Source organism: Vicugna pacos, chromosome 12 (assembly GCF_048564905.1).
Source record: "Vicugna pacos chromosome 12, VicPac4, whole genome shotgun sequence".
NCBI classification, from domain to species: domain Eukaryota; kingdom Metazoa; phylum Chordata; class Mammalia; order Artiodactyla; family Camelidae; genus Vicugna; species Vicugna pacos.
Genome location: NC_132998.1, coordinates 52,842,191 through 52,859,715, shown reverse-complemented (window position 1 = coordinate 52,859,715; position 17,525 = coordinate 52,842,191). Strand labels below are relative to the sequence as shown.

Genomic DNA, 17,525 nt, shown 5'->3' with positions numbered 1-17,525 from the left:
AAGAAACTTACTTGGCAAAATGGTCTTATAGCGATTTTTAGTTCCATGACGTGGAATGTCAATTTCTTTGGGATCCACAAAGTTCATTGGTATTTCCTGCAATAATAAATGATATCAAATAGTGTATCTAATGCTGCCACAAAGGAAGCCTTCACAGGGGGTAAGCTGATCCAGGGTTCTACTGGACTTCAAAGTCATTTATAAAACGACAGACCACCCCCTCTGGTTGGTCAACACCCTTCCTTTCATAAACATACCAGCTGCACCCTGACAAGCTGACTTTAAGAAAAGGCTTTGTGTGTTAGAGTGTATTACTGTATCTGTAGTTACTAAAGAGACACAGACAATTTTGGTTAGGTTTTAAGAATCCTGTTCTGACTTAATTGCTGGAAATCTACAAACAGGCAACAAAAAAAATCTGCTTTTAAAACAACATATTCCAATTTCTTCCAGTCTTTCTGTAGGTTCGTTACCAAAAACTTCCTTATGATGGATTCACTTTTAACATGAGTTGTAATTCTTTTAGCATTATGAAAACCTTCCTCCCCAAATGGTAAATATAAAGGACATTTTTGTTGATGCGAGTGATGCTCATATGATGCATTTTTTGTATTAAGAAAAGATTGACATTGTGCTGTTCCTTTTGTGGTTGTAAATGCATTATTTTTAGTGAAGGGCACCCAGGCATTGTCATCTCCCACTTGAGAAGGATATAAATATTCTTATTCAATCAGAATGTATGTCAAATGATGGGGGAAGGAACAATTAGCATAGAAGTGGCTCTCTGTGTGAGACCTGTAAGGTGAGTGCCTGAAGCCAACTTGGACAAAGAAAACAACAAGTCAAAATTTTCAAAATGGTCCGAACAAATATTTAAAGATTCGGTTATACAAAATAGGATGTTCTCTAACTTAAAATTCTGCAAAGGATTGCTTAACTAAGGTTAGTGTGAAATGAAATAATTTTTATCCCTAGATCACATAAGATAATATTTTTGTTACTTTCACTTTCCCTGGCAGAAAATAGAACTCAACAGTCTAATATTCATTGAAATGAAAGAAATTATCTACAAATTGATTAAAATTGACCTTGTTTTCAGTTAATCTGAAAATCTGAGAAAAGCCTGACGATACGATGAATTTAAGGCTTGGTCTATAGAGAGTAGCTTACTTTTAAAATATCATTTTGTAAGTTTGCATTATTTTAGCTATTTGTGACATTTATTCCTCCTCTCTGCTCCAACGGGATGTTATAAGTTCTCAGTTCCAAGTTACCAAAAGAAGCAGATTGCTGGATGTTCAATAGAAACCACATGCTCATGCTTGGTAATTTCAAACAAGTTAGTCTGTTTTGGTAAAGCAGTAAATACGTTGATTTCTCCCTGTTCTTTCCTTTTTCTGACACACACTGACAATTTGTCATCTTCTAGCATTATCCTTCTCCTCCACATTCCTTGTTGGCCTCCTATTTCCTTCTAGGGAAGTAGCCCATGTCAAAGGCTTATCTCATAGAACAAAGGACTCTCTGTGGTTCTAGACAAGAATACTAGGTGTAACTTTGGCCACCTGTGTGATCATTGACTGATTCTTTTAACCCCCACGTCTCACTTTCTTCATATATAAAAAGATGACATGCTACAAAGTCTAATTTTTAAAACTGCATCCTTGTATTTTACTTTGGACACTTAATAATAATTGGTAAAGCTAATGGATCTAAACCATTGTTGGATCTTTCACCATTAGGGTGGTTGCAAATATCTGCACTAATCCTAGGGTGGCCAATTTATTATACCCAACAGACATGGCTTCACATGTACAACTGATTCATCAGGCAAGGGATTCTATACAATGGATATTTCCCCTGGGCATCTGTCTAAGGTCTCATCTGTCTCCATGCTCTTTGGGAAGAAATATGTTTTCACACATTAAGTTATCACCAGCAGTACACACCCATCACCATCATTTTTAGCTGAATGAAACTCATCATCATCTTTAGCTCACATCTGGTCTTCCTCTTGTGTTCCTTATTTCATCAAAGGGCACTGAATGTACCCTGTTGCTCAAGTCCAAGAACAAGGGTGTCATCCCTAACTTCTCCCTTTCTCTTGGCTGCCTTACCTGATTAAGCTCACTTCTTGTAGATATCTGCAGATTCTCCCAATGTTCACTGCTACTATCTTAGTTTGGACCACCATCACAGTGCCATAGGATTATCTCTAGAGTCTCCAAAATACCTCTTGCTAATGCTGACTCTACTGCAGATAGTGATCTTTTTCAAACACAAGTCTAAACCCTTAAATGTGTCTTGAGACTTGGGTTTCTTTTATATCTCCGAAGCTCAATTTTTGTCACTCCTCGCTTCAATTTCAATGCTCCTGTCAAACTGAACAATTTAATTTCCTAAGCTGTGACAGCAAGGCTGTTCCTTCATCCCAGAATGCCCAGCTCCTTTCTGTCACTTCTTTGTCTGGCCAGCTCCTGAACATCTGCCTCAATTTAGCTATCATGTTCTAGTTTGAACACTTACCAATAGTTGGTGAGATGCAGCCTGGATCTAAATTTTTTGCATTTAAGCTTTTGAACTATAACCATTTTAGTGTAAGCTGCCTGAGTGGAGGACAGTGTCATTTTAGTATATGTCTCTAGTGCCCAGTAAGTCAAAATACCTACTTAAGAGTGAATAATAAACAGCCAGCTCACCATAAATTCACTTTGGAGTAAATGTGAACTTGCCACGACGTCTCTCAGCTGTGACCTTGTGAGAATTCGGCTGGCTGACTGCAGATACTCCATCGCTACCTTCTCCCGTGGGGTTGGTATGGTCACAAAGGGTTCAACGTTCCCCAAGCTACTCATGTCCAATGTAAGAGATACGTTGGACCCTCGTCTACATTGGAGAAGAATGTTATTAGGTTTAAACACTGCATGAATTATTTTGAGCATATAAGTTTGTCTTTCTGTATATACACACACAATTCAGTAGGAACTATTACAGAAATAAAGACCAAATGTTTTCTTTTATGGTACCATAGTTGACTACAGCAACTACTCATAGTTTCTTTATAGGAAACCGACAGTTTTGTTGTCAGAAATAACTCTGAATTGAGAAAATGCACTATAATTTATTAAGGGGTATAGCTGCTACAGAAAAAACAAGATGGCTAATGATATGGAGTGAAAATTTTAGGAAAAGTAAACATCACATTTGAATTGAGGAATGAGATGTAACACAAACCAACTTTATTTATGTGTATATATGAGAATCTAGTATATAATCCTATATCCACTGACATCAATATACTATACTCATGATTTTACTGAACACAGAAAGCTCAGAGGAGAAAAACAATCTTTTTATTTTAGTTCAAGTTATTGCCATTGACCTAGAATTTAAAAGTTTAAAATGTATACATTTTTTCGAACTTCTGATGAATCCCTAAAAGGTAGCTTTGCATCTTCCATTTAAGTATGTATGTAGATATGCAAGTATATGTATGTATTTGCATATGCATGCATGTCCTTATTTAATTCTGTGATAAATTTATAAGGGACCATAAAGACCACAGACCCTTGTTCTAAGTTACAATTGACTTTCCCTTTGTCATTCCCCTCCTCTGGTTGGGAGTCAAGGTGGGGTTCTTCCAACATAGAAAGGCTCCTTGCATCCTAAATAGAAGGTATGAGTGTCTCTTACTAGTACATTAGCTGTGTGGAACCAAGGAGTAACTATAAAATAGTATGTGCTGAGGGTCAAAGTCAGAGATTGTATTTAAAGAATTGTTAAATTTAAAGAGGCCTGAGGTATGAGTCAGGTGGTCAAGTATGGCGCCAAGTGGTTGGTGAACCAAGGGAATGGACAGCAGGCAAACACAGGTCAAAACAAGTTGACTAAAGAGAATACAAGTAGAGACTAGGTCCAGCATGCCATTTCCTTTGAATGGTGTTGTGCATGTGTGGAGTATTACATCAGGAAATACGTGGCTGGAGCTTAATTTTAAGAAATGGAAAATTATTAGAACATACCACAAAAAATCCATTAAAAAAATATCAGTTCTTTCCTCCTATGAATTTGCTTCTCGTTGCAGCTTTGGTGTCGTTCTATAGTTTGATACATAATGTTGTTATTCTCATTAATTTCTAAGTGGTCTGTAATTGTAGTTTTAACTCTTGCTTTAATCCGATGGTAATTTAAGTGTTTGCCCATTTATTTTCCTTATTCATGTCTATTTATAGTACATGGAAATCAGAATGACTGGATTTCTAATTATTGGGATTTCTTGATTCTTTTTTTGAGACAAACACTATAATAAAATTTCCTCAATATTTCACAGATGTTTTGCTGGCTGCTAGTTTATAAAACATATATATACACACATATGTACATTACATCACTTTATATATTATATTATGATGTATTATTAAATATACCATTCCAATCTATTTTTTCTTTATTTTTTTCCTACTAGATTTCTCATAGCTTGAGATATGTATGTGAGTCTTCCATGATAACTACGTTTGTTATTTTTCCTTATATTTCTAACATTTATATATTTCAGCCATTATCTTACTTGAAGAGATTTATAACTGTATCTTCACTGTAAATTTTACCAATATTCGATACTTTCCTTCTCATTAATTTTATGTCTGGGCTCACATCTGACTCTTTCCCCCAGTTTTACTGAGACATAATTGATACCCAGCACTGTGTAACTTTAAGGTCTACAGCATCATGGTTTGATTTACATAAGTTATAAAATGATTACCACAGTAAGTTTAGTTAACATCCACCATCTCATATAGATAACAAATAACAAGTTTTTTTTTCTTGTAGTGAGAACTTCTACGCTCTATTCTCTTAACAACTTTCAAATACCCCATTCAGTAGTGTTAACTACAGTCCTCATGTTGTATACTACACCCCTAGTACATATTTATCTTATAACTGGAATTTTGTACAATTTGACCACCTTCATCCAATTCACCCTCCCTCCACCCCCCCACATACAACTTGAAAAAAATTAATATTGACATACCTGCTATTTTTTTTTGGCATGTTCTTGAAAAACCTTTTATAGTTTCTATTATGTTTAATGCTTTTGAATCACTGCATTAGCTGATTAAGAGACAGCATTCTGGTTACCTCACTAACTATCACCTACCTGACTGAGGAATGGTTGCCCCCTCCCCATCTTGTTGGTGGCTGCTGGTGGCGATGGACACGGCTCCTGTGTTTCTGAGTAGGGGAAAGCAGTTGGGGAGGAACAAAGACTGGTTCTACTTCCAGGCCAAGAATTTTAATCTGTTTTTTTGTGGGAAAGCAGCTTTTAAAGTTTCCCAAACCAGTTCTTTTGGCCTTTAAACTGCAGAAATTCCTTCCTGATTCTGATGTGCCTTATTGGTCTTAGTTTTTAGTGTATTTGTGAGAACTTGACTTTTGCTGGTTTCATACGTGTTTTACTAAGGAGCTGGGAGAAGCAGCTTAAGGGATTGCTAATCAAATGCTATTTTAAACTACTATTCCATTCAGTCCATTTTCAGCCCTAAAATACAAAACTTGTCAATTGGAGGCTACTCAGTGCTACCATGGTTTAGCAGAAAGCAAGGTCTCTTCCGTCCAGAGTGGTCAGAGTAAATGTACGAAGGAGGATGAATTGAGTTGGGTCTTGAAGATAAAAGATAAATTTGGGGTAAGGGTTATTTCAGAGAGACAGTCTGGCAGGAAAAAAAAAGAAGTGTGAGAACAGGAAATGATAAGGCATCTCTGAGAAATCACCGAGCAGCAATTTGAGCTGGAGTTCAGTTGTGTAGAAATGTATTTTGGAATTGGGGGGCAGGGTCACGTAGAAGAGCTGAGAGAGAAACAAGAGTCATAGAAATAACACTATAAAAAGCCTGCCCAGGTCCAGAAAAGAGAGAATTCAGAACATCAGGTTATATCAACTTCCGTTTTGGCTTACATTTAGCATACTCAGCCCAGACCTGGAGGATTAAGAGCCTCTAGGATCCACGCCTAAGGTCCTTTTGATCTAATGAGTACATTTTCTAAGGATTCTGGGATCAACTGGGAACCATGGAAGCGTTTTCATTCAACGTGACTTGTTAAGGGAGAATGTCCAGCAAGGGAAGAAAGAAAGGAAACAAATATGTATTAAGCACCTACTATTTGCCAAGCTCTGTTCTAAGCACTTTCACACACAGTATCTCAATCTTCACAGCAGCTCTCTCCGGTATTATTTCCCCCCATTTCACAGGTATAGAAATAATGAACAGGAACGTGAGAGCGGAGCAAAGATTCAATCCAAGTTAGAACATAGAACCCAAGCTCTTCCTGCTTTGTCTTCCAAAAGCAAGGGTACGGTGGGCAGATGAGGTCGGACTCTGCAGAGCCTGATGTGGAATGGAGTCAGTTGCTGGGGGGAAAGTTAGGATGACTGGAGGAGAATGTGGAGACAGCGTAGTATTCAGGGTATAAATTCAACCTTTCTGTTCATACTCGTCTGGGCTCAAATCCTGCCTCTCCCATGCCTCTGTGGTGGTGGACCTTTTGTTTGCCTTTTAGACTGGCTACATCTCAATTTCCTCCTCTTTGTGAAATGAATAACTCAGTGTACCTATTCAGAGGATTATTACAAAGGTTAAACAGATAGTTGAAGTAAACTGCTTATAAAAAGAGATGCCAAATTATTAAATCTGGGTAATAATGAATAAAGGCCTATATAACTCTCATTTTGCTTCTCTAAGGCATCCATTTTAAGAGATCTTCATAAAAACTCCAGCATTGTTGACACTAAGATTAATTTTAAGGTTTTGAAATCAATGGATAGAATCTATAGTTTGTCACTAAGGAAGAGGACAGCCTTCTTAACCTATTTGTCTTCAAATTTCCTTTTATTATGGCAAACCCATTTCCCCTGAACCCTAAATAACTCCAGAACACTTCATCTCAACACTTCACACAATGTCTCAAAGCTCATTTATGGAGCCAAACTTGCACAGGCTGTTGACCTTCCAGAGAACACTTTCCACAAAACATCCCTTCTCATGAGAGCTCTTCTGTCCTGGCCATGAAATATTGCCATCGGATGTCATTACCTGGAAAAATCTCTCCTTTTGCTAATTATTATTTTTGAGGAACAGACAATATCTAGGTTAACTGAAACATAGTGGAATCAGGGAATAGAATTAGTAGAATCAACATAAAAATGTGTACACCTCTTAGTCATGTCTTGGGCTGGAGAAAAGGGATTAAATAAACATCTCTATACATTTTGAAGAGTTATTATTTTTACTATAAAACTAACACATGTTCATTGTAGAAAATTTAAAATTTAGGAGTTTTAAAAAAGAAATTAAAACCACCTAGAGTCACATAAACTTCACTCACATTTAAAATGACATTTCAAGTTTGCTATTTTATAGGCAGTAAGGGCAGTGACTTACTGTTTTAATTTTGATTTCTTTGATTAGAGACGAGGATAAATATATTGTCATATGACTAGTGTTCATTTATTGGCCCTTACTTTTGACAATTGTCTGTTCATGCTCTTAATGTTTATATTGTGGCATTTACGAACTCACTATTGATTGCTAAGATATAGATGATATAAATTATTTCTCAGGCATAGCTGTTACATATACTGTTGCCTTAAAATATTAAGGGTTTAAAAAATATATATTGACATTTAGTCAAATGTTAAAATTTACAAATGAAATATTAAAACAAACTAAAAAAGTAAAGATACTAATCTTTTGTGGTTTCTTGCATTACTTTAAAATACACAGAAATTCTTCTCCTGGAAGTTTAGATTTTTTAAAAAAACTTAATCTTTTAATCTATTTGTAATTTACTTTGGGGTATGGCAAAGGTGAGAATGACCTAGGTTTCATTTCCCTGAATAGGTTATCAATATTCCTAATACAATTTACTAAACAATCTAGGGAAGGCATGTGTCGGAGAAATATGAGGATATTAGATATTTACGTAGCTGTCACGGACTAATGATCTGAAGGAGAAAAATACCACTTTACTGAACTAAGAGAATGTGCATTTGCTTTATAGTCTCCCTAAACGAAATGGTAACAAGGGAGGAATGAATCAGAAAGACATTTCCAAAAGAAGACAGAAAAACAAGCTTAAGAAATTAACAGAAAATTTAAATTCAGAGAAAGGAACGAAAATCTAAAGAATCTTTAAACAACAGAACTAACGGAAGGAGATCTGGAGCTTTAATAAAAACCAAATGTGGAAAACTAAGAACACACAGTCGTATTAAAGACTTCGCTTCTTTTTTGTTATGTAACTCTGGACGAACTGTTTCGACTTTTTATTTTTCAATGCCTCATGATTGCTGTTGGACAAAAGGGAACATAATAAAAAGCTTTATCAAGCTCCCACTGTAGCACCAATTATTATTTATGCCAAAAAATAAATAAGAGGGAGGAAATTCAAAAGATACCAATGCAAACAATTGAAGGAAAAAGCAAATTCTCAAGGAAAGGTAAAAGGAATGCAATAAACAGCACGCTAATTACAATTAAGCTAAAAGGAAAACATGTATAAATATTATGGGCCAGGGCCACATATTCATTTCAGCAGGAGACTATAAACAACTGTGCTGAAATGGTTCAACTTTTGCCTTATCGCTCCTTGTGACCAAGAGGTGAAAAGAAAATATAAACGAAAAATACAAGAACCACTGGGTGTTGGAATAATTCAGAAACTAGGCATTTTTATTTTCCTGGTAGTTGGGAGTGTATGCTGGATTTTAGAAGCTGGATTTAGGCAAAAGGGCTACCGCTTCCAGCATGATGCCCATGGGCTCGAAGGCTCACATATGGCTGCTCTCCATGTGGTACCTCGGCTGCCAAGAACAGCGAGGACTTCAAGCATGGCCCTTCGTTTCGCCGCCAGCAAGGGATGGAAATGGGAGCAAGAGAACAAAATGAAACAAGCAATCCTTTGGCCACTAGTCCAGGAAGATGTACTTCTGAAACCACTGGATTATGAAATTAAGTTTCAATGGGAAATGGTGGCAGCTGCTTATCTCGAAGTCCTTGCAACGGGAAAATATGCATCCAAAGATTATAAGAAGAATTTAATACAGAATGAAGGCAAACAGGTCTTTGAGCGCTTTTCTAATCTTAATTTTTTTTGTTCTGTTAAAAATATGTGTAATTTATTAGTTTTACACGGTGAAGTGTAAGAAGTTTAATACTGAAGTCCTCTCCAGATCTGAAATGTTGTCAGTCTGAGACCTTCACTCCAACCTTTCCACTTTGTGTGTTATAATCACAATGATCACAAATCTGATAACCTTGGCTTGATCGTAAAGGTGAGCTTAAAACCCCCAAACACCAACTTGATTTTTTCTTAATTCATTTTGTTCATTCGATGTGTCCACATATTTAGCTTTCTAGGAGATTTCTAATAAAGGTGAAAGAAAAAGATGACAAAAGCAAAAAGAGGTTCCCACTTACTTGAATAACAAACGAAAAACTGTCAGAATAAAGATATGGAAATCCTTCACTATGTGTAGACTGCTCTCCCCAGTTCTTTGAAACTTCAGATTCTATGACTTTTAAGTTCCAAGGGTAATGGTACTTAATAAACAGTTTGCTGTTTCCCTCTATCTCAGTACCTTCAAATAAATGATGTATAGTAGTAAGTCCCAGCCTGGATTGCTTGACAGATCAGAGGGCAAATTTAGAAAAACAAAAACCAAAACCAAAATGAGGATATGGAGTGCTAAGTTAAACTGTGACTTAAATTCAAAGCTCTTGGAAGGTTAAATTGTGACAGAAATGCAACGTTACTAATTTGTAGAAGCTGAAATAACTGAATAGGTATTGTGAGCATCTAGAATAAAATTTCCCAAAGGAAATCCTGTAGGGAAGAAAAGTATTAAGAATACAAGATACCAGGTCCAGGCCCAGGAAGATGACAAAGGCATTTCACTCTAAAGTAAAAAGAAAAATCTTATCACAGAGAACATTTTTGGTGTGAGAAATGCTTGATTTCCTTACTTAGAAAGCACCTACTCACTCGGTAGAATGTTGCCATCCCTACTGAGTGATTAAATAAATATTTTTGAATTCAAACAATGATATCGGACCTTTTATATATGCATAGCACTAGGCAAAATTTACTACACCCGTCTTTAATTACTAAAAAAAATAAAACCCAAAACAATCATTAAAAAAATAAATTCAACTTGTTACATTGTTCTTGGAGCACTGACTTTGGAAAAAAAATAAATTCAATTTGTTGCATTGTTCTTGGAGCACTGACCTTGGAATCTGAGTTCAAATCAATGCTCTGCACGTCACTTAAGCTCTTTCAGCCTTAGACTCCTTAATCTGCACATGGGGATGGTAACAAAACTCACAGGACTGGCTCACATTTTAAAAGTTAAAAAAAGCAAAAATATGTGACCATTTCCAGCCTAGTAACTGGCATGTAATATAATATATAAATGACTATTCTCATGAATGATGATCATGTGGTGATTCTTCACTCACTGCATGCACACAGGGCTGTGTGGGAGCTATAAGACATACACTGATAGATACGTGAAGAAGGCAAGGTTAGGAAAGTTGGTCAGTGATGAAGTCAGTAGCAGCTTTACATATGGAAAGCCAGTGGTCACCTAAGTTGGGACCATTTTTCATACCTCAAGCCCTTAACATTCTAACCTCCTGTCCTTAAAATTAACGTTTTTCAGTTTCAAAAGTAACGCATATTCACTATAAAAATGAGAAGTAGAGATAGCAGAAAGAAGGAAAAACATACCAACATTAAGAGTAACTGCTAATTACATTTTAAGTGTCTGTCCTTCAAGTTTTATACCTGTCTATACACATGACACAATCTAGATTTTCAGTCTACATATTCCTTTATGGCCTGCTTTTTATTTAACCAAATATATCACAAATGTCCTGTCTCTAAATTTGTTTAATTGCAAACACCCTACAGTAATCCACTGGATGGATGTATCACAGCTTACTTAACCAATATCTTAGTTTTAGACATTAAGTTGTGTTCAGTTTTTCTCCATGATAGACAGAGAAATAACCTTGAATCTAATGCTTGTTCATTTCCATGATTATTTTTAGGTCAAAGAGTTTAAAAAACTAACTCAAAATCTCTGAGTTTGGATAAATCACTAGATACATGGAGAGTGGAAGAGGCAAGGCTGATTCTTGAGGCTCAGTGACATTGAACTAGCTCAGACCCTCTTCATCTCTTGTTCAGACTTTTGCAATAGCTTCCTAACTCTAAACTCTCCTAGTTGAATGTGGTTTCTTCCAGATTTTATCAGAAGGATGTTTGAGCACTGAAAATGTAATAAAACCCACATCTAGCTGCCCTTGGACGTAAGATGTTTCCTCATTTATTCCCTGTGTAGTTCTCTAGCCCCATCTCCTGTGTCATCCTTATCCAGATCTGTTGTCCAAGAGGGCGAATCAACCTGCATCTCTTCTTTCTCTGCCTGAAATGAACTTGGCCCAACTCTTTCAGATTCAATCCCCCAAATGCTATGGTCTCTTCCCTCTGAAACCTCTTAACAATGTTTCCAATATGTCTCTAATATATCATATTCACTAGAAACGACTGACCCTAAAGTGTGAATTCCTTGAGGGCAAGGAATTTATTTTTTTATTCTCCTTTCTATATCCAGTCTTGAACACACGGAAAGCAACACTTTAGTTGTGTGAGTGTATAAATGGTTGCAAATGAACTGATTAGGGTAATGCTATGGAAAATTCCTGTGTTCTGCTGGCTTGTCCAACCCTCTGGAAACAGGGGAAGTGGGGGAATCACGTTAGATGGGAACTTGAAAATTTAGAATGGAGAAGCCACGCTTCCCGAGGTACAGTAAATGTTACAGTTGATTTTTAATTTGAGTCTAGTGAATATCAATGAAAAAAAAAAACCCTGAGCATCCACATCCTAAAGTGCTCTGGTGATTTTGTTCATAAAAAAGAAAAAAAAAAGTAGTGCTTTGTCTTGTATCCAAGCATGATTAATTTTTCACTCTTTTTTTGGCATTTGGTTTTGTTTTGACTGTCACTCATGGTGAGGAGGCTGTTTCCTTTCTAACAAAAGAACAAAATGATGGTAGCTCTAATTTTAGTTCCCAAGTTTAGTTTTTCCAAGTTCATACGTTAAGAAAAAGATGATGCTGAGGAAACGGCAGTTAAGTCTCAATGAATAAACCTTTCTTTCTGAAATGAGAAATCTTTCTTTGAATTTTAGCTGATATATATACACCAACATACATGCACAATGCTATTTTCTAAGTAACACAACACAGTTAATAACTGTAGGTCTCCCTAAGTATCTACCAAAGAACTCTTTTAGTACTGAACATTACAAATGAATTAAAAACATTCACTTATTTTCAAGACCAGAAATGACACACATGATAACAATGTTCCAAAGAGCCCGGCTAACATGCAAATTATCAAAATACACAACTTCCCAGTTTCTTCAAGTTATTCTTTTTTTTTAAAAAAACATCTGATGGTGCAGCCCAAGTTTGTTAAACCAAATTCCTCAATCCTTAGGGAAATCAGTTCACTTTTTTAGTTTAAGACTACTTTTTTAGTTTTAGCTAGCAATGAAGGCACACTTCTACACCCCAGTAGTACAAGATGAAATGTACAGCTGTAAAGCAACAGAATAGATACGGCTAAGTCTGTATGTAAGAGACTGCAAAACCGCAGTAGGACAGTAAATCTGTATTCTCACCTCTGGTTGTAGCTAGAGTTACTGTTGCTAGAACAACTTACAAATTAATCACTAAAAAGAGAAACTCTGATTCCTTAAAGACACGGATAAGCAGCAGGAGCCTACGCAATGCTTCCCTCTTACAAAGTCAGACAAGTGCGGAAATTTTTTCCCCTTGCCCCTGCACAGATGATCCGGTATTGTGTGCATATGAATGTTAGCGTAAATAGCCACTTTGGAAGTCTTTGCATGCGTGGAACTGTGTTGTCATGACTGGGAACAGAACAAGAGCTTTAGAAATATAGTTAATGAAGCATTTTGTTCTTTAAATTGGGACCTTTATACAGCTGTAGACATATCGAAGGCATTCTGTAACTAGAATCTCAACTATGCCAGTCTCATTTGGGTCTTTGTGTAGCCTGCTGAAAGCTCTACCCAGACAAGGGTAAATGAATGGTTCAGAACCAAATGAGATTATCTCAGACAAGGGTCAGATACATTTGATCAACTAATGGTTTTAATTTTACCATAGTGAGAAGAAGACGATTTACCATGACAGATGGAACTGAAGGCAATTCTAAAAGATGTTTGGAAACATGGATCATTCCTCTTTGGACTCATCCTCTAATGTATGTTCAGATCTGACATGGCTCACAAAGCTGCCATTGTTCACAATTTTTTTTTTTGGCATTCCTCTTCTGTCTTTAGTCTATTTATGACCCATGGAAGAAATCCAGCTTTGTTATTTTGTAGTCCAAATCATTTTTTACCCCAAACTAGTTCTATTCAGATTGATCAACTTATTGGTCAACTTATATACCATACAGCACTCTACATGACTTTTGACAGTTTCCAAAATTCAAATTCACCTTCAAAGGACAAATATTTTCCACCAGTAAGAATATTTAAAAAGAATGGGCAGGAGAGGACTTCTGGAATAGCAAAGTAAGGACACCTAAGAATCCAAGTCTCTACAAAAGCACTGAAAATCCGAGCAAAAATGGTCAAAATCAACTTTTTAAGAACCCTGAAAACTAACCAAAGGCTTCTAGCAATCTGAGAATTTATTCAAGAAAAACTGCTGAATATCAGTAAGAATGGTGAAGCTTGTGGTGTTTTAACTTAACCTATTTCCACTTCTCTTTCCCCCAAATGTTACTACAGACAAAGAGGACATTTTATGATGATAAAAGAACCAATCCATTAAGAAGACATAAGAATTATAATCATATATGCACTTAAAAAAGAGCATCAAAATTGACAGTTTAGTGAAGGGAGAAAAAGGCAATTCAACAATCATACTAGGAGACTACAATAACCCACTTTCAATAATGAAAAGGAAACTAGACAGAAGATTAACAAGGAAATAAAAGACTTGAACAAAAGTATAAACTAACCAGACCTAACAGGTATCTATTGAACTTTCCACCCAACAATAGCAGAATACAAATTCTTCTCAGGTGCACATGGACGGTTCTCCAGGATAAGCCACAGAACAAGTCTAAATAAATTTAAAGGGGCTTAAATCATACTAATTATACACTCTTATCAAATGGAATAACATAAGAAATTAATAACAGAAGGAAATTTGGGAAATTCACAAATATGTGCAAATTAACATCATACTACTAGATAACCAATGGGTCAAACAAGATATCACAAGGGAAATTAAAAAATACTTTGAGATAAATGAAAATACAACATTCCAAAACTTACAGGATGCAGTAAAAGCAGTGTTTAGAGGGCGATTTTATGGTTTTCAGTACCTACATTAGAATAGAAGAAATAAAGTAACTGAACCTTAGAAAATGGAAAAAGAAGGGCAAACTAAATAAAAAGCAAGCATAAAAGAGGAAATGATAAGGATTAGAGCTGAAATAAATAAAACAGAGAATAAAAAATCAGTAGAGAAAATCAATGGACCCAAAGCTGGTTTTTTGACAAGATCAACAAAACGGACAAACCTTATCTAGAGCGGCCAAGTAAAAAATGACAAGACTCAACTAAAATCTTGAATCAAAGAAGGGACTGCACTACCCACTTCACAGACATAAAAAGATAAAAACGGAACACCCTGAACAGCTGGACACGAGCATATTCGATAACCCGGATGAAATGGACAAATCCCTAGAAAGATGTAAACTATTAAAACTGATTCAATATAAGAGAGAGAACTCAAAGATTCATCTAAAAAGACCTACAATAAAGAGACTGAATTAATTATAATATTAATTATAATATATATAAATATAATAAATATATATAAATATAATAAATATAATAATTTCCTTCACAAACACTTTCAAAAAACAGAAGAGAAAGAAGTACTTCGCAGCTCCACATATGAGGCCAGTATTACCCTCAAACCAAAGCCAAAGCCAATATAAGAAAATTACAAATCAATATCAATATGAATCTATATTAGTATGAATATAGATACAAAAATATTCAGCAAAATATTAACAAACCAAATTCAGCAACATATAAAAAGGATTATATACCATGACCATGTGAGGTGTACCCCAGGAATTCAAAAGCAGTTCAATATGCAAAAATCAAACACTGTAATATACCCTATTAAAAGAAAAATGGACAAAACCCATATAATCATCTTACTAGGCTCAGAAAAGCATTTGACAAGTCCAATATTCTTTCATAATAAAAGCACTCAACAAACCAGGAGTAGAAGGCTTTATCAATCTAATAAAGGGTATGTTTATTTAAGAAAAAAAAAAACCCAGCTAATGTTATACTTAACGGTGAAAGACTCAAAGCTGTGTAACTAAGATGAGGCACAAGATAAAGGGGCTTGCTCTTACCACGTCTATTCAATATTGTACTGAAGGTTCTAGCCAGCGAGATTAGATAAGATAATGAAACAAAAGAAATCCACATTGAAAAGGAAGAAATAAAACTATTCTATTTGCAGATGTCATGATCTAGTATACAGACAATGCCAAGGACTCCACAAAAAATATATTAAAAGTAATACTTGAGTTCCACAAGGCTGCATGATACAAAATCAATATAAGAAATCATTGCCTTTCTTTATAATATCAATAAATAATCCACAAATGAAGTTAAGAAAGCAGCTCCATTTATAATGTCATCAAAAAGAATGAAACACTTAGGAATAAATTTTGCAAAAAGTACAAAAGTTTTACAAGGAAAACTATAAAATGTTATTGAAAGAAATTTTAAAAGACCTAAATAGATGGAAGGACATACTATGTTTAAGTATTGGAAGAGTTGATGTTGTTAAAATGGCAATACTCCTGAAATTGATCTGCAGAGTCACCCAAAAACTGTCCAGGTCTTTTGATCAATTTTTGCTATAATTTTATCATGGTGTCACTTTAATGGGAAAAATGTCTCCTTATTAAAGTTTAATAAAAGTTTTGTTGATTGTAGAAAGAAAGAAAGAGAGAGAGAGAGAAAAGAGGAGAAAAGACTAGGCCAGAAGCAATGACATTTCCCAGAGGCTGTTTTTAAATGGCAAGAGCTCTAACGCTTCACTGGAATGCATAGACCCACGGACAGTGGTAGCTCTGATTTTTTTAGCTGGTGTGACATCTAAATTTTGTAGTCAACCTGTATACATGTACAAACCATGACTAGGAAGTTACAGCAGTAAAGAATGTTTATACGTGGTTACATAACACAAGAGAAATTTTAGCAAATAGCATCACCTAAAACAAAAACAATATATCTTGGTAAATTCTTACCATGGCTTCATGAATGAAAATATACCTTTTATCACACAGCTCAAGATGCCATATACCTTTATGGCTCTGCCTATTTGGCAACAGGCAGCAAATAAACAGGCTAGTATATGTAACCACGGCAACACATTTTCTTACTACGTCTCTGAGTTGTGATGCCCTGCATTGCTTTTGCCTTCTTAGTTTTTCTCAGATGGATATTAAACTTAATTAACATCTCTCTACACACATCACCCCAGAAGCTTAAGGGTATCCTTTCTTATCCCAGAGCTTATGTGGGATTTTTGCTTGTTATGTGTTTGTAGTCAGAGTGCTCATTTCCTCATTTCTCCCCTCTTTTGGGTAAGAAGTGGGGACGGTTGCAGGAAAAGAGAAGGAAGAAAAGAGAAAGTATTGATTTTCACTGACTCCATCTTCCTTCTGATTGGAGTCAAGCAGGAGAGCGGGCTTGGTTTCCGCGTTCAACTCTCAGAGCAGTACAAGTTGGCCCCAGGATAAGCACCCACACTCCCAAGGTGGCTGTGTTTGCTAATAATGTTGTAATAATGTAACGCTGCAATGTTGTGATGTAACCTAATAACATACATGCTAATAATGTTGATGATGATGATGGTAGCTAACATTAATTAAGCTAAGCCTGCAAGGAGTGGCTTATTTGTACTATCTCATTTAATTCCTATGACAATTTTTGAGAGAAGTGTTAATGATTTTCCCTGTTTTATTTACGGGGAAACTAAACAAGTTCAGTAATTTACCAAAAGTAATACAGTAAGGTACGTGAATACAGGCATATGATTCCTGAGACTTCATTCTTAACCACGAAACCCTGATGAACTTAGTTCAACAACAGACATTTATTGAATGCCTACTGTTTTCCAGAAATAGTTCGGGGAGGTGTGGGTACCAGGATTAATAAAACATGGCCTCTGATCGTGAGGACATTATAGAGTATGAGGAAGATTCCAATATTTTGCTGCCTGTTAAGCTGTAGAACCATGACTAGGAAGTTTCAGCAGTAAAGAATATTTATTTATAAGAGCACGTTGCCTTACAACAAATCTTTAAACTTTGTTT

At 35.7% G+C, this 17,525-nt stretch overlaps 1 protein-coding gene across 1 annotated transcript in view; it reads right to left on the bottom strand.

The window, feature by feature from the left end:
• Positions 1–17,525, bottom strand: part of PTPRR (protein tyrosine phosphatase receptor type R) — a 226,657-nt gene that overhangs the window by 42,694 nt on the left and 166,438 nt on the right. Inside the window, exons 7-8 of the mRNA XM_006197827.4 lie at positions 2,700–2,886; positions 12–96 (exon numbers count right to left, since the gene is read on the bottom strand). Of these exons, the coding sequence (XP_006197889.1) occupies positions 12–96; positions 2,700–2,886 (272 nt within the window). The remainder of the gene's footprint in view (positions 1–11; positions 97–2,699; positions 2,887–17,525) is intronic.